This window comes from Numida meleagris, chromosome 12 (assembly GCF_002078875.1).
Source record: "Numida meleagris isolate 19003 breed g44 Domestic line chromosome 12, NumMel1.0, whole genome shotgun sequence".
Taxonomy (NCBI): domain Eukaryota; kingdom Metazoa; phylum Chordata; class Aves; order Galliformes; family Numididae; genus Numida; species Numida meleagris.
The window spans coordinates 8,035,274-8,056,634 of NC_034420.1; the positions used below are offsets into that span (position 1 = coordinate 8,035,274).

General features: G+C 50.7%; 1 protein-coding gene across 1 annotated transcript in view; it reads right to left on the bottom strand.

Annotated features, from left to right (window-relative positions):
* The window catches only part of ADRB2 (adrenoceptor beta 2), a 29,584-nt gene continuing 24,697 nt past the window's right edge, over positions 16,475 to 21,361 (bottom strand). The window contains exon 2 of the mRNA XM_021410489.1: positions 16,475 to 20,638. Coding sequence (XP_021266164.1) covers positions 20,604 to 20,638 — 35 coding nt within the window. The 3' untranslated portion in view covers positions 16,475 to 20,603. The remainder of the gene's footprint in view (positions 20,639 to 21,361) is intronic.

A 21,361-nucleotide genomic window follows, 5' to 3' on the forward strand; every position in this document is an offset into this window, starting at 1 on the left:
ACAACAACCAGCAGAAATAACCACTATGAGCAGGCACCTTTCATCATTCCCTCATTGCATGGTACTGCAAATCCTCACTGCCTGTGCTAGGTGGAGAGACCTTCCTATCCCCAGCTGTACCAGGCACACCCTTCTCCTGCTGCCTGCCTCAAGTCCTCATGGGACAGTCTAGGGGTAGAAAACCTCTCTGAGTACATCAGGGTCCAGCAGTTGGGCAGGGGAGTGCTGCTGCTTGGCAGGAAAGATTGCACTTCAGTGATGTGGGTAGGAGCCGTCTCTCCCCTCCTGAGGGCCTGCACTCGGCCCCTAACTCCAACCCTAACCCCTAACCAAAATAACCAAGCCCAGCTGATCCTCCTGCAGCCTGATGGGAGCACACTGTGGCTTGGAGGGCTCTGCTGGAGCCCCATGCTCACTGTACAGCTGGGGATGCTGTCTGTGGATGTGGCATCATTTATCAGCCCCAGATGTTGGCAGAGGAGTAGTACTGGGCATACACTGCTGCCGGGGCTTGTCAGGATGCAGAGCAGTGTCTGGGACAGAGGCAAACCTGAGCTCTCCTTATCTCAGGGGCAGCTGTGACTCCGCAGACAGCGTCTTTCTGCGTTGCTTGGAAAAGCAATGAGAAATCGGTAAACACCAGCTGTTCTGCTGAGCAGGGGTGGGTGATGTATGTAAACCCACCAATTCAGATTAAAAAAAATCACTTATTTACACAGCAGCCTGCGTTTTTTTGTTTGGTGATAACTGGGATCATAAATATGCACGTTGGGAAGTGTGCTTGATGTTGGTGCCGGGATCCTGAGCAGCAGCCAGGAGTCACTCACGGTGAGTGAGTGTCTGTGGATAGCGCTGCCATCCCCTGTACGGTGGCAAGGCAGGCAGGGTGCAGCAGTGCTCCCAGCTCTCCTCGTGGCTCCCCAGCTCAGCGCGATGTCCCACCAACCCCAGCTCCTTGCTGGGAGGGGAACTGCAGGAAACCCAGCAGCACGAGGCTCCCTCGCCACAGCATGGAGACAACTGTAGGAAACCACGCGAGTGCCAACAAGTCCCGTCACACTGCAGGGAGCGGGGAGGAAAAACAGATCAGGATTTGGCTGCCACGGAGCCTGCTGGGATTCAGGCCAGGAGCTGGGATGAACGCAAAGCAATTGGCCCCCGAGCACCAGAGAGGTTCTGGATAAAGGAAGAATAAATTCTTACTTAACCAGCGCACAAAGGGGCTTTGGTTATAGAGTGGACTGTTATGGACAGCTACTTAATTATTTTGTTCCTTTTTCGTCTTTTCCTTTGCACCTGCTCTCACAGTGCAGTTGAGGCCGCACAAGAACACGCAGACACACAGGGAGCAGTGCTGCAACACTGATGGTCCTTACTCTGGAGTTTAATTCTGCCTGAGGCACCTCCAGTTCCTTGCAGCTGCTTTTCCACTTGCAGCATGACCCTCCCCCACTGCTGTCCAAGATTTAAGCCACGCTTGATATCAAAGTATTAGTATAACATTAATTAGGCTTAAAAAATTTAACACTTTAGGAAGGATTTGTAGAAGTTCCCAAATACTTCCCATGCGTCAGGGCTGTGCTCTTCTGAAAACTCTCCCAGGCTCTTCCCCAACCCTTTCACATCTGGGCCAGGAGCACTGCTGAAGTGCAAGGCACCTGCAGGGACGCTGCATGTTCCTCCTGGTGACAGCACTGCCAAAGAGAATCATTGCCTTCAGACTCATCTCGCTGTCCTCTGAGGCTGACATCCATCATTTATCTATGTTGCAAGGTATTTTGTACTACAGAAGCTCCAGTCTTTGCGGGTGACAGGACATGTCCTGGCATGTAGCACTTCTCTACCAGCTCTGTTTTCCTTTGGCACCCTGCTGAACTCCTACCTAAAGTGCCTTTCTGTGGGATCCACATCTTTTTCTCTTAAATCTCTTTGGCAGTTCTCAAGCAGCTGGGGCATTTCTCCCCTGCCATGGCTGTCGTGATCAGCTAGTAGCCGTGAGCCCCCGCAGGCTGTTTAGGGTGGTTTGTTCTCAGATTCTTTTCAAACCTGCCTTGAAAACTGGCTCATAATCACCTTTTGGCTGCCATCTCCTGCTGTGCTTCCAGTGCTCTTCTCAGATTGGAAATCTCTTCATCTTGCCTATCTGTTGTATTTTCATGCAGGAAGAACACAGTGGATAAAGAGACACTTAGGCAAGAATGTCTGGTAGACACTTGAAAACCCAAATGGTCCCTGAATGGACATCTGGCAATTTGCATTTGCTGTTGGCAGGAAGGCTGTTGCCTTTGGAAGCCAGCAGGTGTCGCTCAGATGGAGCCACGGTTGCTGGACATCTCATGGTGCTTTTGTCCAAGCCAAAATCTGCTCCTGCCTCTCCCAGAAGGGCTGAGGTGGGCGGTGCTCCAGTGTCCAACCCCAGAACGTCACCTACACGACGTTGTCCTGGAGCCTGGCTGCTGCTGGGAGCTCTCTGCTGTGTGCACCTCATCCTGGGTTTGAGGCTCTGCCTCTGATGGAGAAGGAAACACCATAGGGAGGGCTGTGTGACAGCTCTGCATTCTTGCGGGCTTCCCTTTGGGCTTTGCAGGCTGATCTGTGCACAGCTGCCTCGAACTCATCTGAGCCTTCATTCCTCTCTGCAAATGCACAGCACGTGCAGTGCCACCTGCAGGCACAACCCGAAACCCTCAGTCATGGCTGTGGCAGGTTGGCTCTCTGCTTTGCTCTTCTGCTCCGCAGGCTTCAGGTTAACAATTCATCTTGCCGCGCTGTCTGTACAAGCACCGCACCGTATGCACGTTGTTTTCTGTTGTCACGTTTCCCCCAGCACCACCCACAGTTACCTTTCTCTTCTGCCTTTTATCTCTGCAGAGCCTCTTGGATGCATTTTGGAACAAGCGTGGCTCAGTCACTGTACACCCGCTCCCTGCACGCTGGCTTTGTCCAGGGGCTTGCACAGCCTGAAAAGCAGAAGCATTGGGAGCTTCTCAGCAGAGGACAATGGCACAAAGAGCTCAGTGGCAGGAGAACGTGTGGAGAGCGACGGGAGATGGGCTTGGGCACAGGGAGATGGGGGAGATGAAATAGTGAGAAGTGGCTTTTTGGAAGGCTGTTGCCACCACCCCCTGCCCAGCCCCGTGCGAGTGCGTGTGTGCTCCCCACTGTGCCCACTGAAATCCCAAATCTTTCCTCATTATTCATGTTTTTATCAAGGTTAGCTCTGACAGTTACCATCCCTGGGATGCTGCGTGTGTTCCCTGTTGGCACACACCTCCTGCTTCAGCCACAGCTGTCTTTTGGAAAGACATCCATCCCTCTATTAGAAGTACCAGTGAATCACTTTGTCCCCATGGATGCTGTTTAATTACTCACCCTGCTTCCCACTCTGAGTTTGCCTCATTTCTGTTTCCAGGCTCTGGATCTGCCTGTATCTTCAGCTATTCACTGAAGCCCCTCTTATCATCACAAAGCTTTCTCTGAGCTGGCATTTGCAGGCTGCAATCAAGTTCCCCACCTGTCTCCTCTTTCAGAGAAAACAGATTTGGTTTCTTTAATCTGCCCCTGCAAGCCCAGGTGAGCAGAGGCTTTTTATTTTCTCATGCATGGTGTGCACACTGGATGAAAGAGCTGCAAGTGTCATATATGCACTGAGAGAGCTTCTGAAAGAGAGGAGGGTCTGTTCTGCATCCTACATTTGCAGGGGGGTCACAGGTTATGCTGGGAGCAGCCCCAGCCGTGCTCCACCAGCTCTGCTACCCAGTTTGGGTAAGGCAGTGTAGCTGTGTGTTTGTAAAAAGGAACAAACAAACAAAAAAATGAATGAGAGTTAATATCGGCCCAGGAGGTGTGGATTGATTTCCGGCTCATCTGCCAATCTTTAATTATTATTATGCATCATGGTTTAGTTTCCTAAACAAGAGGTAATGAAAACCGAATAGAGTAACATCAGATACCTATAACTCAGTTTAGCTACAACGGCTTTATTAACTCAAAACTGAAAGGTTGCAGGGGAGTTACTGCAGCACATCCTTGAGATCCAAGGGCTCTGCATTGACTTTGGGAAGCCCCCATCGCACTGCCAAGCCAGGCCGGCTCCCAGTGGAAGCAGCAATTTCCTCCTGCAGCAAAGTGCCCGGGGTTAAGGCTCCTTGAGTCTCTTTTGAGGCACTGGTTATCTTCACTCTGAGAAGTGCTCATACTTCAACATCCATTAGTGCCTTATCTCTGCAAGCCTGCCCTGCTCCTGCTGCTCTGTTGGGCGCCGGAGGGAACGTCATGCTGCAGCGCTCGGTGGCCCTGTCATTCCTTGTGCATGTCATGGCTTCATCATATGTCTCGTTAGTTAATTAGATGACAGAAGAGCGAGCGGCACCAGTCAGAGCAGCGCTACAAAACGTGTGAAAATGTCAAATGAGCTCAGAGAGTGAAGCCCAAGGTGCTGCCCTTTGTGAGAGCCCACGTTGGGCAGCTTGTTCCAGTCGCTCAGGATGAGCACGGCCTGACGCGTGGCTTGCACTGCCTGATCTGTGCTAAGGGCCCAGCTGTGTCCCAGCAGGACCGTATTTTTCAAAGAGCATGTTTCTCAGACAAAAAATGACTGTTCCTGTTGGAGAGGGAGGTGAAAGTCAGAGGTTTATGGACTTGAAGTCCAGAATGTGCTGTCCCAATGGCTACATAACCTCCTGCCCAGGCTCTCCCAAGTGCTTCATGCACCAGGTGTGTAAGGGCAGCAGGAGAGCAGCAAGCCTGCCCTGCAGTGACAGCCAGGCTTGGCTTAATAATGGCAAGAAGTACACCTGCATTCCTAGGAAGCTTGCTCCGCTTTTCTTTTTATTGTCAGCACCTCGCTTATAGCCTGAATTTCTCTTGCTGCACTTCCTAGTCCCTCGACCTTTTTATTCCTTTGGTTATCAGCTTAGGCAGCCTTCTGCAGCCAGCAATGCTTCTCCTGGATAATGCACACTCATTCCTAGCGAAGACATGGCCACACAACCCTGGCACTGGGTGGGCTCTGCCTCAGGGCTGCTGCATCCTCACGGTGGTCACGTCCTCATACAGAGCCTCTCTGGGAATGGGCTTTGGTCTGTTGTGTGTTTTTCCTCTGAAGCTTTGGGCACCAGCACTGTCCTCTTGCAGCTGGAGGCAGGGTGTACACCCACAGGGGCTGCAGGGCAGTGTATGAAGGCAGGAAAAAGCCCCCAGTGCAACACGCCTTCTGCAGTTTGCTTTGCTGCTCATGCTACTATATTGATTTCAATACCCCTCTGCTGCTTATTGAGTTCTGAAATTGAGCAGTGATGAGCTGCTCATTGCCAATGAGCTGGGAACAGCTCCCGATTAGAGGGAGTGTATCGTACCTGGCTAACTGCATGGTCTGCGCTGCCTTTTATCTTAGCTTGCATTTCATTTAGCAGAAAATCTCTGTGTTCATCAATTTTCATACCTGGGGTGCTGTATAATTTCATTTGCAAATTGATTTGTGCTTTCTGATACTTCAGTAAACCCATTTGGTATAAGCACAGCCCTTCATTTCCCCGCGAGGACAAGGACAACGAGCAGGAGCTGAGCACGAAAACAGACATTTATTTAACCAGCAAGCATAACTTCCCATGCCCCGTTTCTCACCAGCCTCACCAGCCCAGGGTGCAGCTGTCACACTGCAGGTGAGGCAGGCACGGCTCATTCTCAGTTCTCTTTGCAGGTAGTGTTTTCTCTGTGCTGTGCTGCTGGACAGCATGGAGCACCCACTGCCTGCATCTCAGGGACGAGCTGCTCTGCAGAGAGACTCACGTGCTGCTGACTGCACTGCTATGGGCTTCGGTGTACGGGATGCAGTGGACCTCCTGTTGCTGCTGTGACGCGAGCCTTCAAACCTCCCTCAGCAATCAGCAAAAGGCAGTTTGTAAACCTTCTCCTTTTGTTACTTCTTGTGTTTTATAAACCTGCAAGCTGTTATAGAGGCACACGCTTTGATTGCTGCATTCTCTTTCTCTCTTCAGCTGCGAGATTAGAGTGCGAGAAAAGCTTTATTTCAAATAGCTGCCAATTATCATTGACACTCCTCTTAGTTTTTGTCCTCTCGGATCAATACTGCTCTTAAGTGCTGCAAATTGGAGAAAAGCCACCAAAATACTCTATTTTCACAAAAGATGTGTGATGAGATCACTGGCTCCGAGTCACCAATCACTTTATGACAACGATTTCTCCAAAGGAACTTTCTTTGTCATTTCCCACACCACTTTCAAAAACAAATACCAGGAAACGCTCATTGAATCCAAACGTGACTTCTCCTACTGGAACAAGTTGGTTAATTTGGATAGCAGAGGTAAAACATTTTGAAAACTATGGAGAAAGCAGAAACCAGAATAAAAAGTGAGTCCATATCAACCCTCCAGAAGAGACCGGCGCGTTTTCTGTTTGTTTTACTCTTCATAAATCCATCTCCGCTGTCAGCTAGGGGCTGGGAGATGTCTGCGTGGGAGAACAAAATTGCTCAGGCTGCGCCAAGTTAATGAAGAGTGGGATTTTTTTCCGTTCATTTTTCTCTTCATCAGGCAACATGGGTTGGTTTTCCCCCTTTTTTTTTTTTTTTTTTTGGCTTTCTTTCCCCCCAGGTCTCAAACGTTGACGGGGAGGATCTGCACAGAGGAAAGGGAATCAAAGAGAAAACTCGTGGAAGGCCACGAGAACCTTGAAAGGAGAGCGGCCTCCCGCCTGTTGGCAAGGAGGTGACAGGCTGCGGGGTGGTGACAGCAATATTTTGGGCCCCATCGCCCCCAGGAACACCCCTCACGTCAGATAGCCAAGCCATGGGGCACAGCAGAGCAACGGAAGAGCTGAATGGAGAAGGGTCCTTGAATGGCTGCACTGCAAAATGGCTCATTTTCCTTTGAGATTAATTGGCAGAATTCTCACAAAACCCGTTATTAACTGAACACCGCCGCCTGCTTAATTAAGTTGCTTGCAAAGCGCTCCCAGAAACTGGAAACCGTCCCCCCCCCTCCAGCTCCTTTGTTCATTTCCATCCGGGGGAAATTCATGAGAATTCATTAAAAAAAAAAAAACATTGGCAACTCAGAGCCAAAGGCAGCGGGCCTCTCAAAATGTCCTAATAAAAACTGTTCTAACAAATATCAGCTGTCAAATGGCCAGGCCAAAAAAAAAAGAGAAATAGGACAGCAAACAGAAGTACAGCTTCAGCGGTCATCTGTTGAAGGATTCTGTGAATCACGGAGCAGGAACCGCCCACCCCCACTCTACCTACAGTGATTCAAGGCAGAGAGCATCACCCTGACGCCCCGGGTCTTACATTTCATAATGGAAAGAGAGGGCTGAAGGCAGTTAGCTGGAGAGAGAGTGCGTCACTTGGTCCTGGATGGCGGTGTGCAGGCAATGCCTCCATCAGCAGCAGGAAGAGGAACAGAAACCAGGCCATGCCTTGGGGTCTCCTGCACCACGGCACAGCCTGGGTCTTCATACAGCAGGGAGCAGCCTCCTATGTATGCTCAGCTCATTTTTGCCCATGCATTTGGCCCACAGGCTGTGCTCCAGCGGCCCTGGTCTTCTGCCACTGTTCCACAAAGCTGCTCAGCCCTTGCAACAGCCACATCAATATTCATCTCTTTGTAAAGATGACCTGCCCCCGCTGCTCGGAGTCGCTTCAGATTATTTGTATTGATCCAGCACTGTTAATGATTAAATACAATGTTCTTCAAAGCTTGCATTTAACAAGAAAGCTTGATTGGATTTACTGTTTTGAGGTTGGGTGTGTTGTTTTGAGTTACATTGCTTTTTTTTCCCCCCCGCCTCTGTGGAACATCGTGTCATTTTGCAAATGAAGAATTACCCTCTCGGCTTTTATTAAAAACTTCCCTCTGAAGGACTCACATCACACTGCTGAATCAGATGGACGCTGTGTTGCAACACCCACCGCCACCTCAGCCCCCCCTCCACAGCCACCCACAGTGCAGGGACCCTGGGGGCAGTGGGTGTCAGCTCCGGGTGATGCCACCATACAACAAATCCATGCCCACACCCCACCAGGCTCAGGCAAATCCCAGCAGTGCAGGGGCCAGTGGTGCCCAAAGCCCTCTGTATTTTCAGGATCGTTGGAAAAGAGACATTGACATTTGTGTCCCAGCTTTTGTCAGCTGGAACAAACAGCCACAACATCTCGTGCTGGTCCTAGAGAACGTTCCATGCCTTTAAAGTCAAAAGACAAAAGCACCAAAAGAAGTTATTTACTTGATGTTCCCCATTTGCAACACTGAGAAGGCAAACTTAAAACCCCAGCACAACACAGTGTGGTTTTACCTTTGTGTTTCCACCATCCATTCAAATGCTATCCTCCTGTGGCAACACATGGAATTGGATCTGAAGGAGGAACGAGCTCCATGCACCAAGATGCAATTGCTGTGCACCCCTGGGGAAGTGCTATGGGAGAACCAGGGCAGAGTTTTACTGCAAATAGAGCTGTCATTGCATTTATTTTTCATCTTATCTGAGAGTGAGAAAACATACAAAGTGCTCAATCATACATTCTAAGAGAGGAAAAACAAGGAGAGGACACAGCAGTGAAACCAGTGAGCTAGCACTCGTTAGTGGCAGTTTGAAAGGAGTGGAAACTGAAGTTCCAGTAAGAAATGAGCGACCTGACAAAGCACAGACGCTAAGCAGCAGCAGAGGACATCCCACCAGGAGCCCCGTGCTGCCTGGTGGGGAGGGTCCTGTGCCGTGCCATTTTGGCTGAGGACAGAACACACACCAGCCCCAGGGCTGCATGCAGCAGCAGAACAGTAACTGCTGTGTACGCGTGGGCATGTGTGTGTTGCTGCCCAAGTCCCCACGCCTGAGAGAAGATAGATAAATAGAAGTGACCCAGAGGTCTGGGGTTACATCTGGTTGGACTCAATGACTCGAAATCCATTTCAGGCTCCTTAGCGTCCCCGTTCAGCACTGTCACACTGGAGCCAGGATATTAAGGGCACCTGTCAGGGCTATTTCAGGAACCAGAGGCCTCCCTCCCCTCCACGCTGAGCTCACATCGTATCAGATGAGGTCTGCTGGAGCAGCGCACGTGGAAAGTCTGGTTTTCAGTGGAAAGTCCAGATGAGAAAGTGACTTTCTGAGCTGCGTTGTCACTGACGGCTCCAGCTCTGACCATGACACCAGGATACAGACAGGGGCAACCGGGCTAGCTCTTCAATGAGAGCTATTTCTGCAAATACCTCATCTTTCCCTTATCGCTCCCACAGACTTCAGTTTGCCCTCAGCATGACCTGAGCTGACCTCAGGCACCTCCGCATGGCCATTTGGGCTCCAGCACAGCCTGTCCCTGGAGGGCTGTGGTAATGGAGCCTGCAGCCAGAGCGCACTTGGCTTGATCCAGAACAGCCTGGGGGAAAAGATAAATAAGGGAGGGACAGAGTGTTTTAATACAGGAGACAAAACAAACATGTTAAGTGCTCTATATGCAAAAGCAGGAGGAATCCCTCCACCTCAGGAATGTTCCTGCTGTGACTTGCCTGCGGAACAAACTCTCTGTGAAGGCTTCATCACTGAAGGTTTCCCTCTGCAAACCCTGCTTGCCAGGGCAGGGGAAGTCCCTGCCAAGCAGCCAGCTCCCCAGCAACAAGCTTTGGAGGGAAGTGCTCCTCCTGACCATCACAGGACCAGAGGTGAGATGTGTTCCACTTACTAGCCTTAAAGCCACAAGGTGAGAAAAGAAAAAAAAAAGAAACAGCGAATGCAAGAAATGGGCAAAGGAAGAAGTATTTCCTCTGGGAGATGCCTCACCAGCTCAGTCAGCCCAGAGCACGGGTGCAGCACTGCTGTGGGGTGGGCATAGCACCCACCTCCTGCTTTCAGCCTCCATCATGGCTGCTTCAGCCTCCTTCTGTTCTTTGTTTTCTCAGAGCTGATACAGGGAAAACACTCTGCACAGCTTTATATGTTAAGGAGAGATGTTCAAAATTACAAGTGGTTGCAGATAGAGAGCTTCAGGCTATGGTCAGTCGTGCAGTGATGACTCAGTTGCTGACTGACAGAGCCCTGCCTTCCAACAGGCTCAGCCCCACACCTAGCACAGTGTGCTGAGCCTGGTTCTCAGCTCTCTTTACGGGCACCTGCAGATGAGCAGGCAGCCAGAGCACCCAGCAGCACCTCTGGTTCCTGATGAGGGGTCCAGTGCTGCAGGGAGACCCTGCACTGCCCACCAGCACAGATCCAGGGCAAGAAAAACCCACATTCTTCACTAGTGCCAGCACAGAATTCACTTGTTTGGGATTCCTCCAGTTTCTCCTGCTTTAATGCCTTTACCCCCCAGGCTCTTCATTCTCCAGAACATAAGGGTCACGAGCCGCAGACCATGGGAGTCCCATGGCCATGAGCAGTAGATACGTCTCTCTAATGTTTTCAGTTCCTGGTGTGCCTGAAACAAAGGCAAGCCCTGCCTTCTCAAAGCAGCTTCTCCATACAACTCCAGCGGTTCTGCCCTAAAGCCCTTTCCTTTGAGCTGGATTACAGAGTACACCTGCTTAAAAGGAACCTCTTAGCTCCTTTACTAACTGCTGACCCACTCATTAAAAACCCCAGCACTCCAATTTCTTCCACACTGTATCCACAATCCACAAACCCAGAGCTATGGGGCAGGCTCAGCTGTGGAGAATTTAGGGACCCATCTGTGCTGTGAGTGGCTGCTGGCAGGGCAGGTGGGAAGGCACGAAGGGCTCTGGTAGAGCTTCTATGCTTGCTTAGCTGGGATGATCAGAGCTGTAAGAGATGGTAGCACCGCTTCAAGGCTGAGTTCCTCCTGGTGCTTCTGCTTGGAAAGCTCTGTCCTAGCTGCTGTGGAGGAGCCCTCAGCGTGTCTCAGTTGTAGGAACTGACCACCTGCTTTGATGTGATTTGGGTAACAGGAGCTGAAAGTTCTGGAGCTCTGCTCCTGATGCAGTAAATGATTCCCCTGCTTACAAATCTGTTGTATCAGCAGGAGGATTTCATGTTGCTGAAGGCTGCAGCACAGTCACTAAGACATAGGTATATCTGCCACCAAAACTCATCCCTGCACTTGAGTGGGGGAAATGATACTTTTCAACACTTTACATCCAGAACTCAAAGGAGATTTCCTGCTCAGCACTCCTGCTGTTTCTCCTTACTTTAGCTTTAAAACTGTGGAAAGGGGAAAGGAATGGAGACCTCTGTATAGGTCTCTGTCTATAGAGCTCTATTCACCTGCAGGACTTTGGGTGTCCCCTCCACGTGTGTGCACCAGCTCTGTGTCCTCACCTGGGCTATACCCTCTGCCCTGCGCAGCAGGGCTGGGTCAGCATGGGATGGAGAGCATGGGCAGGCGTGAAGGGCATTTCTGTCATCAGACAGACATCTGCCTGCAGCAGGACAGAGCCACGGACTCCTCCAGCAGCTGCTGCCCTGGAGAGATTAACCCCCAAAAGGGGATGGAAAAACAGCCCTGACGTGAACCTGCATTCCCTGCTAGCAAGCCTGCAGAAAAATTCAGGCGCAGTGCAGGCCCCGTGAGTCAGGTTCCTTTTTCTGCTGTCTGATAATACCACCCTGGGAAGGGTCCCCCAGAGCTGGGGACTGGGTTAAATGAGGTTGCAGGGGAAGTTTCCGGGAAGAAGCAGAGCACTGAGGACTGCTGGAGGGCCTGGTTATGCCTCTGCCCTGTAGGTGTGGAATGATGCTGGGTTTACACCTGTGGAAATGCGGGTGAGATCCATTTTGGATGTGACAGCCCAGCCCAACCAGCATGCAAGCAGATACATGGGTCCAGCATTCCTCAAAGGGCCACTTTTCTGCAGCTGGGCTGAAGTCCCCACACCAGAGTTTTGCTGTTCCAGAAGAAAAGCCATGCAGAAAATCCCGGGAAAAGCTGTGGCTGATGAATTGCTGCTGTGGGAAGTAATCCCTTCAGACTGGCAGAATCTCTGTTTATCTCTCAGTGCCTGATGCTACTGTTTGCAGGAGATGGTCTTACTGTGGCAGGGTCATGCTCTCTCTGGGTTAAATTACTCAGCTATTGACTACGTTCATTAGTCAGATACTGACTCACTGTGATGAGGGAAATGAGGAGTACTACAGCATTACCTTATTACTCAGTCTGCTGCAAGAAAACACCTGCCCCTTTACTTCTCACCAAAAACTTGAGTATTCAAAAGATCAGAAGTACGTCTCAGCATGAATCAGCCAGGAGATGTATGTGTAAAATCAAATGGATCGTCAATCCAATTAACAGCCTGGGTTCCTGCAGGGGTAGGCGTTTTACTTACATACTCTATTCAGTGTTTCATCTCCACCTCCCAGCCCCTTTGGAAGAACTTTCTTCTCAAGTCTTCCTTCCCATCTTCCTGCTGTCACCAGACATCCCTCAGCTCGCAGGAACAGCTCTGTAACCAAGAGTGCAAATTCCTTTTTATCTCCTTCCCAAGAGATGCTACTTTTATCTTTTTTTTTTTTCTGGTTAATTAAACCTACCTAATTTTCTCATTGCTTCTGCCTGCTCAGATCAGAGGGAGGAAGCTCAGCATGTTGGGCAGCAGCAGGGAGCTGGACCCCGGGTTTCACCCATGTTAATGCCCTATCAGTGCATTAGGATTCATGTGGGCCCAAGAGAAACAGCACTGAAGGAATGAATAGTGATGAGACTGTTATTTTATTGGACTTTCTGGAAATGCTCATGTCCCCCATGTAGAATCAGCATAGCCAGCAGCAAGTGGTAGTAAGCCAGGAGGACTCACCAAACCTCTGGGAGTTCTGAGCACCCAAATCTCCTTGGCACAGGCCCTTACCCTCTGAATTTCTGCCCAGTGGGAGGTAGGAAATGCTCCAGTGCTGCTGTCCAGGGTTCTCCCTGAACAAGGAGGAGATGGCTTGTAGGAGAGGAGGACTTGACACCTCCATTGTGCCAAGGCCAGTGTCTCCAATAATGGCACCTGATGTCCCGGAGGAAGGTGGGGAATACAGAAAGCAAGCCCTGGCTGAGTGCACAAGGTTTTCCTGTTCTTCAGCCAAGTTAATAATAGAGCAGGGTTCAAACCAAAAGAGCTATGTTGTATTTTAAGCTGATCTCAATTCCTTCAGGGGAGCCAATAGACTACACACAACTGGCTGGTGCACTGGCAGTGGGGTGGCAGTGCTGGGGGAGGAAAGCCCCTCTTGTGTTGCTCCCTGATACCCTTGCCTGGTTGAATTTGGGACCTCCACCTCCCAATGGACATGACTAACTGGGGTGGGCCCTCATCAGCATTTAGGACAAATGTGTAGAGCTCTGGACCAGGATAGGCTAAGCTGTCATAAGAGGAGTAGAAAGGCATATGAAATGTCCCTGTGATACATATGCCATGGATGGATGGAGACTGTTTCTTCTCATCAGCCACATAAAAGATTGCAGGGATCAGTGTGAAGTTGTAAGGCTCCTGCTGCTGTAATGAAATGGAGGTTGGGCTTTGAGGAAATACATCCCCATGCTAGAAGGAGAGCAGGAAGACAGCTCCTGGGGAGGTGCAGCTCAGGCAGTTGCTCCTCCAGGCAGCTAGAGAGTGCTGAGCTAACAGACTTTAGAAATGTTTTCTTCTTTCAAAGTTACCCAGTCAAGTGGTTTCCTATTAAAAGTCATCACAAAGACGTTGCCCTGAGGTTCACATGGTGTCACCCAGTTGGCTCTGCAGTCCCCAGCTGTGCCATGGTGATGCTCCGGTACATTCTGTAATTGCTAATCAGCTCTATACACCACAAGAGTCGATGCTTAAATAAACACTGGGAATTATGAGCTAATTAAATGGGTGTTCATTTCTATTCTGGGGCCACTTGTTCTCTTGTTCCTCAGAAGTATGCTGGGTTTGCATGCTGAACTTGCAAGTCCCAGCTCTGCATCTGCTGAAATCTTTCCCACAACATCGGCAGTGGCATCTTGCAGAAAAACCCATCAGCTCCTACTGAACCACCTCCATTGCATCGGTTCACAGCTATGAGGCTCTGGGGTTGTGCTGGCCACTATTCTTTATGAGTGTGCATCGAGGATGTGAATATTTCTTATGAATCAATTGCAGAGGAAGAAAACAACAGCAAAACCAGAACCAGGGCCTTCCCAGAGTTTTCAGGACATTTGCCTGGGCGGAGCTGCCTTGCTCTCAGCCTCCTCACTCCCTGAACCAGCTTTATTTCTTCTGTTTATGTCACTGGTGCCGTTCATTCTTTTTCCATATAATCATTAAGGCTGGAAAAGACCACTAAGATCACCAAGTCCAATCCCAAACCACCCCCACCGTGCCCACTGACCATGTCCCTCAGTGCCACATCTCCATGGTTCTTGAGCACCTCCAGGGACGGTGACTGCACCACCTCCCTGGCAGCCTGTGCCACTGCATCACCGCTCTTTTGGAGGCCTCAGGCAGGACGAGGGCTTCAGGTGGCAGAAGATGCGACGGGGTGAAAACAACACTTGTTGACAGCTCTCCAGGGACTTGCTCTGCTGATGTATCTTTATGAAGGATGCCAGCTTTGGAGCTCTCCTGGCAGCTCTGTGTGCCGCCATTTGATCTGGCTCCTATCAAGAAGAAAATCCTCTCCCAAAAGTTCTTCTGCTGCATTCCTTGGTCTGTGCAGAGTCAAGTTCCCCGACTCTAAACACCTCCACCCTCTTTCCTTGCTCCCCTCTTTCATATCCATCCAGGGGCCATGTCTCTGTCCTACCCTGACATGGATGCTTCATACTGTGTTGCCCAGGGAGCTCAGCCTGCACCTTTTGGCCATCCCAGGGTTGCTGCAGAATTGCCACTACCGTCCCACTTGCTGCTGGTTGATGCATCCCAAACCCCTTGCCCTGCTCGCTCCACACAGAGGAGGTCCAGGGCAGCCTTCCTACCCCCTCCTGGGGCAGCACTGCTGCTAAGCCCCTCCCTTCATAACCAGCTCACTCCACTGCTTGTGGGGCACGCCAACCCTTCCTTCCCTCCAGCACGCCCCAGAAATAGCGCTGAGCTCCCGCTGCGCATGGCTGCGACAGCAACAGGTGCTGTGCTGGGCTGTGTGTGGGTGCTGCGTCCAGCAGCCTCGGGGCCATGGCTGGGCCATTAGCACAAAGCTGGGGTGTGATGTGTGTGCCCGGCTTGTCCCATGCTCAAAGAGTGGCCCGGGTCTGCCCTTCTCACTGCAAACTCGCGGCTGCGCCTCCAGCGTTGCCCAGAGCAACCCCAGGAAAAATAGTCCACACAAGGGTTAAAGTGCCAGGGGGCACACAATGAAATCAGTCAAGATCAACGCAATCTGTGCCTGCGGAAAGCTGACAGCTGAAAGCAAGCTTTGGGAAACCATCCCATGTCCGCGTGGGACCAACGTGGAGAAGTGCACAGCCCCAGGCACAGGACGGAGAGCTGCAGGTTCGTTTAGCTGCAGATAGCCACAAGTTGGGGCTGAAAGAGTCCGGTTCCATCAGAACCATCTCTTTTTCTCAAAAATGACATTTACGATTACACTTCTGCAGGAGATCTCTGCAACACGGCAAGCTTCATTTTGTTGAAGCTTTTCACTTTGCTTCGGTTTTGATGATAAAAGAAAACCGACAACATTTAATTTCCTCTTTGTTTGCTTTGTCCCTGGACACACTCGTCCAGGCGGTGCTGAGGGTGCTCTCTTTCTTCCCCTCACCTTTCTTTGTTCTTTTAAAATCTCCCCCAAGGGAAGGAGTGCAGGAGGAAGCAGGATAATGCGAGGTGGATGCGCTCTGCTTGGTGCCCTGATGGACATGTGGTTTGTCTATTTTAAAAAAGAAGCATCTGAGATGATCTCTCAAAGCTGACAAATATTCACCGAAAGGGAAAAAAATACAACTTTCCCATAGCATCTCCAGCCCTCCCATTGGCTCGGGTGGGCGCTGAATGAGGATTAACCCATAAACAAAATCCACTGGTGTCCCCTCGCAGTCAGGATTAGTTAATGGTAAGTAATCGCATTAGGTTTGTTTCTACTCCTTCCGTTTTAAGTCACAGCGGTCTTTAGAGAAGCAGCTTTGATAAATCAGCCTGGTGGCTGTAATGCCCAGAAACATTTAACAGTTATTTTTTGTGTTCTAATTACCATCATTTCCATTTCAGTACCACCCCGTTCTTCCTGCTTTTTGTTTCCTGCCATTAGATGACAGCCCAGCCTGTGAAGATCCACATTTTCATTACGAATTTCACTGACAGACACACGCAAAAATAAAAGCAAATAGCTCAGCCCCATCCCTCCCCCAGAGCCAGCCCTGCTGCACCAGGACCATGCAGCTGAGGGGTGAGCCTTCATCAGATCCCACGGAGACCAAACGGAGCGCTCTGTGATTTCAAAGTTCTCCCGCTATAATCAAAATGAAGGTGAATTGCCCACAGGAAGTTACTGAAACCAAAGCTTTTATTAACAGGTTTACATTTGCAAGCTTCAAGGCGTCTCATCTGCTGCAAGATGTGATGGTACCAAAGTCTTGAAGGAGCAAACTGGAAGGGAGCAAGGAGCAACCCACAGCCCGGGGTGGGCGGGAAGGGGTCGTTCGATTCCTGGAAGGATCAAGCCAGCTCATAGAGCAGCCCCATTCAGGCAGCAGCGTCTGCGAGTGCTGACATCGCAGCTTAACAAGGCTCTTTACCAGCAGTTTGAGAAAACAATTGTACACGCTGCTCTTGAGAGGCTTAAGCTGCCATAATTCATGCTCATACCTCTAACCATGAAAGGATGAAGAGAAGGTTTACTGCAGCGATGTGCTGCAATAATCTCTTTGCGGCTCTTTTCTCAGGATTGCTTTAAAGCTTTAGGAACTTTGGAAAGTTATTCGGACACATCATGAGATGTCTGGAGGCAGTGGAGTTGTGCTCGTGGAAAACAAGGCTCACAATTTATCCAGTCCCAACCCCCAGAATGACCCCAGAGCTCAGCAAATCAAGATGCAAAGCCTGGAAAATGGGGAACACACTCTGTCCACTTGTTGGATCTGTGTGGACCTGCAGTGCAGATGCTGCCTAAAGTCACACACTCACTGCCAGACACGGCGCACAGCCACAGCCTCCCACATCTTTATTCATTCAGGCCCTCCAATGTTTTAAATTGGGTTGATTAATTGTCTAATCACGAATTCTGTTGGAAATGTGTTATTATGATTCTTTCAGCGCGCAGGAACCAAAAGCTTCTCCTGGCAATTGCTTCCTAAAAGCTGCAGTGTTGTCACTGCCACCCTGCCCCACATCACCAGGAGAGAACAGCCAGCAATGGAGAGGGGGAATTAAGGAGCCTGCTGCTGTGTCACTGATCTGATGGCTGGGTGCAGCACGAGCCCTTGGGATCACACACTGCCGAGTGGATGCGAGTCTCCAGATTCCTTTATTATCATCCTGTGAAACCCCCAGGAGTCTCAGCATCCCCTTTCATCTGTCTTGTTCTCTCCTCCAAGGTTTCCTTGACCAGTTCTCCTGCTCTGTGCCATAGCAGCTGCAGGACTGGTACCGACAGTTGCTCCCCCCGCCTTTAGCCGTGTGCCACAGCCCCATCCCCAGGAGATATTGCAACCTGCCTCACATCAGCAAACTCCCAAGAGAGCCCCAGCTGTGCTGCACTTCATGCTGTGATTTTCCTCCCCATGACCTGTCCATCGCATGGCAAATTTCAGCTCCCTCCAGCCCAGCGCGGTCCCTTCCTCCAGCACAGCTCAATGAATAGCGCAATAAAGAAGAGTGGGAAGAGGAGAGCTTTTCATTCTTTATTGGTAGGAACAATTTGTTCAGGGAGAACAGAGCTCTCACGATCACAATGGTGCTCCAGCTGAGTGCGGTACACGCGCTCCCCCAGCGCTGCTGGATCTGCAGAGATGGAGAGGCTGCGCTGTGCCCTCCCCAGCAGGCGCTTGCTCCCCATGTGATGGGAGCTGCTCGTTGCTGACGCTGGTTCGGATGTATCGCAGCCTTTGCCCCTCTCCTGCACCACACATGCTGTACAAGGAGGTGCAGAACAGCTCCATACTGCTACGGATCCTGGCTGCCCTGCTTGCGAGTGCAGATGTCTCACAACTCCCTCTCCACTGAATTAACGACAAGTGGGCTCGTTCCATGCTGAGCCACGGGAGGGACAGAGCAGCAGCAGCCTGGGAGCTCCTTGGAGGAGGCAGAAGGAGCACTGTTTGGGGGCAGAGCTAGCCCAGTGAGCAGTGGGTGTTTGCAGTGCATCACTGGGAATAATGGAATGAAGATTTCAGGAGGAAGTGCAGGTGCAATGCTAATAGCAGCTCTTGACTTGGACTACAGAGCAGTCTCCCAAAGGAAAGCGCAAGAACCCTGGTGTTAGGGCGTTTAAAAATAGGCTGTGCACACCACCAGTTAATGTAATACACGGAACAGGCCTGAAGGTCCATAGGCAGATGGATTTGTAATTTGTCTCTTCCATCTTCAACTCTAACAACTCTTCAAGGAAGCACTCAGCAATCAGCAGGTCACTGCTTTGGGCCACGCTGGTGAATTATCAGAGCAAGCGTATCCATTTCTCTTACTGCAAACTGCACGTGAGAGGCTTTGTGAGAAAAAGACCTACTGAGATCCCACGCGTGTCTCTAACCTGAACACTAATCCCAAGGGCAGTGCTTCCAGTACATAATACGTGACCAGAGTCAGCCAGAATCTTCTGAAGAAACAGGTTTGGGTTGGGAGATGTTTCCATGCAGCAGCCACACAGGCTGGGACATAGCCCCAGTGGGGATGGGGCAGGGAAGGGAGGTCACAGGGCAGGGCCCGGCGCCCAGGGGCAGGGAGCACATGGGGAGATTGCATCGTTGAAGCTGGGAGGGCAGGATCTGGGCACGGAGGAAGAGTGAGCAGAGATGTGTACTGCACAGCCTCAGCTGCACACAGGAAATCTGGCTGGAAGAGCTCTGCAGAGATTCCATACAGCGGTCCTGCTGTCCTTCCCAGCAGGGTCCATCTTGCCTGTTCTTAATTCTCCAAAGACCAAAAGTTGTGCTCACCCCAGGCGATGCATTCCTGTTTTAATGGCAGCTTTTTCCTCTTGCCCCACACGTGTGTGCTCCCACAGCCCATGTGCATGCCTGGGTCTGGCCTGACCAAGGCATTTCCCACTGCCACACTTCACCCACTCAAATCCAATTGTCCCTGTACGTTCAAGACCCTCTGCAAGCCCTTGGTGAGCCCCACACACCTGGGCAGGCTGCTTTGTGCTGCAGCCAACCCCAAGGGGAGGGCAGGTGTCCATCTGTCTGTCTGTCCGCTCCCATCTCGCAGGGGCGTGGCACACGCTCCCTCTCTGCGTCCTCGCCTGTTAGCAGCACTGCATCAAGCAGCAAGGGCATCAGTAAATAAATAAATATGACTGCGAAAGGGGAAGGGCTCTGCAGCTGGAAGCCCGGCACAGCAGCTCTGGGATAGGGCTCCTGCCTTGGGACAGTGCTGGCACATTGTGCCTGGGCCTGCAAGAGATTCTCAGTGACCAGAGAGCTGCAGCCTGCCAGCTGGGCACACCAGTCTGTGCCTGGGATGCCATCTGCAAGGAAGATGCAAGTTTCCCTATGGTTTTGAACCTTTTTTTCCTACTATTTCCTGCCTGAGCCTCTGTTGCTCCCTGTGTCTTTGTTCCTTTCTCTGCTGAGTGAGTTTTTAAAATTCCACAAGACAGGAGCTAAGCGTGCAGCACACTCATTTCAACAGCTACAGCACAGAGCCAGATGCTCTGTGTGATTTTGGCTTTTGAGTGTTAAAACTTGGCTCCCAAGGGTGGCTGGTCATGCTAGCATGTGACTGCTTGCAAGTAGGATTGCCAGGCTCAAGCCTTTCTCCCGTCCGAAGTCCAGGCTTTGCAGTTCCAGATCTGTTGGGATAAGGAGCGAATGAAGGCCAGGTTATGTTTGCACTGTGCAGTGTCAGCCCCATCTGACAGCTGCATGCTGCACTGGGCAGGGTTTGCCCTGTGCTAACCCCCTGCTTGTTGTGTGGGGCTGTGTCCCATATCCAGTATGTGTAGGGCTAAAGGGAAAAAGAGGTAGGCAGAGCAGATACCAGAAGGAGAAACAAGCACAGTATAAACCAAACCAATCTCCCGTGCTCCTCCTCCCTGCCTTGATCAGGTTCCTGTTCCACCTGCAGCCCCAGGCAGCACGAGGCAGGACCTTGCTGGGGCTCCTGTGGCCCAGCCACTGCATGCAGTCTTGTGGTCCTGCTACCCTGCACTTCTGGAAGCACTTGCGATGCTGTGCCGGAAAACCCCACAGTATGCCTGTGGTGACTTGGCCATTCACCTCCTTCAGCTCACAGGACTCTCCTAGCATCTCCCCAGAGCTGGTTTCATATGCAGTGACTCCTGCACAGTGCCTCTCAGTGCCAATCCCCCATCTGCATCTTCCAGTGCTTGAAGTGCTGGCAGAGCCCTTCCTGGTCCTCTGAATCCTTCATCAGCTTCTCCTTCAGGCGATGCACGATGGGCTGTGGGTTGAGATGAAGACATTTGCCAAGGCAATCACCTCCCAAGCAACCCTGGGCTCAGAGAAGCATGGCTGTGCTCCCACTCCATCTCTTCAGAGCCCTCGTGAGCTCAGGGTGGTGAGGAAGAGAGGTTGGCCTTCAGCTCTCCACCATTCCTGGACACCCAGGGATCTCTGTGCAAGAGAAAAAGAAAAAAAAAAGCATCAGGTTTATGCAGATTTTCCTACCGAAAAGCAGAAGAGTGCTTCTTTGCATGAAATAATTGGAATAAACAGATGCACCTCTACACGCATACTTGGACCTGCTGGCCAGAAGATGAGAATATATTTCCTTCTGGTTTCATATCTGTGAATCTACAAAAAGGAAGGAACAGACCCTTTTCTTGATGGTGGAGATACCTGAGAGACTGACGTGTTAGATGGAAAAATGGGAAATTAATCTCGAGATAGAGAAAGGAACAAGTACTAGATATGCCTGTGCTTTTGTTTATTGGAAAGTGATATTTTAACGTGATATTTTAACAAGTACACGCTGAAGATTATGGTCTGTGCATGTGCAGGGGGGAAAGCAGCACTGACAAACAGAATGGATCTGGAGGAAGGAAGAGAAAACATTTCTGCTCTTTGGGAACACAACGCCTCTCAGAAGAACTCTGGGTATCCAAACTGAAGCTGCACTCCTTGTGCAAACGGAAGCTGAATTTTCAACGTGAGAGGGTTGATTTGCTGTAGTACCAGTTGCCAGCACCTATGAAAAAAATATTCATGCTCCATCTGCCCTGCAGTGTTGTTTGGGGGATGCACAACCAGAAATGTTAGGGTATAGTACTGGAAAAAGCACAGTGACACCCTGAGCAGAAAATCAAGCTCTGGAGCATTTCTTATTGGCAATTTTTT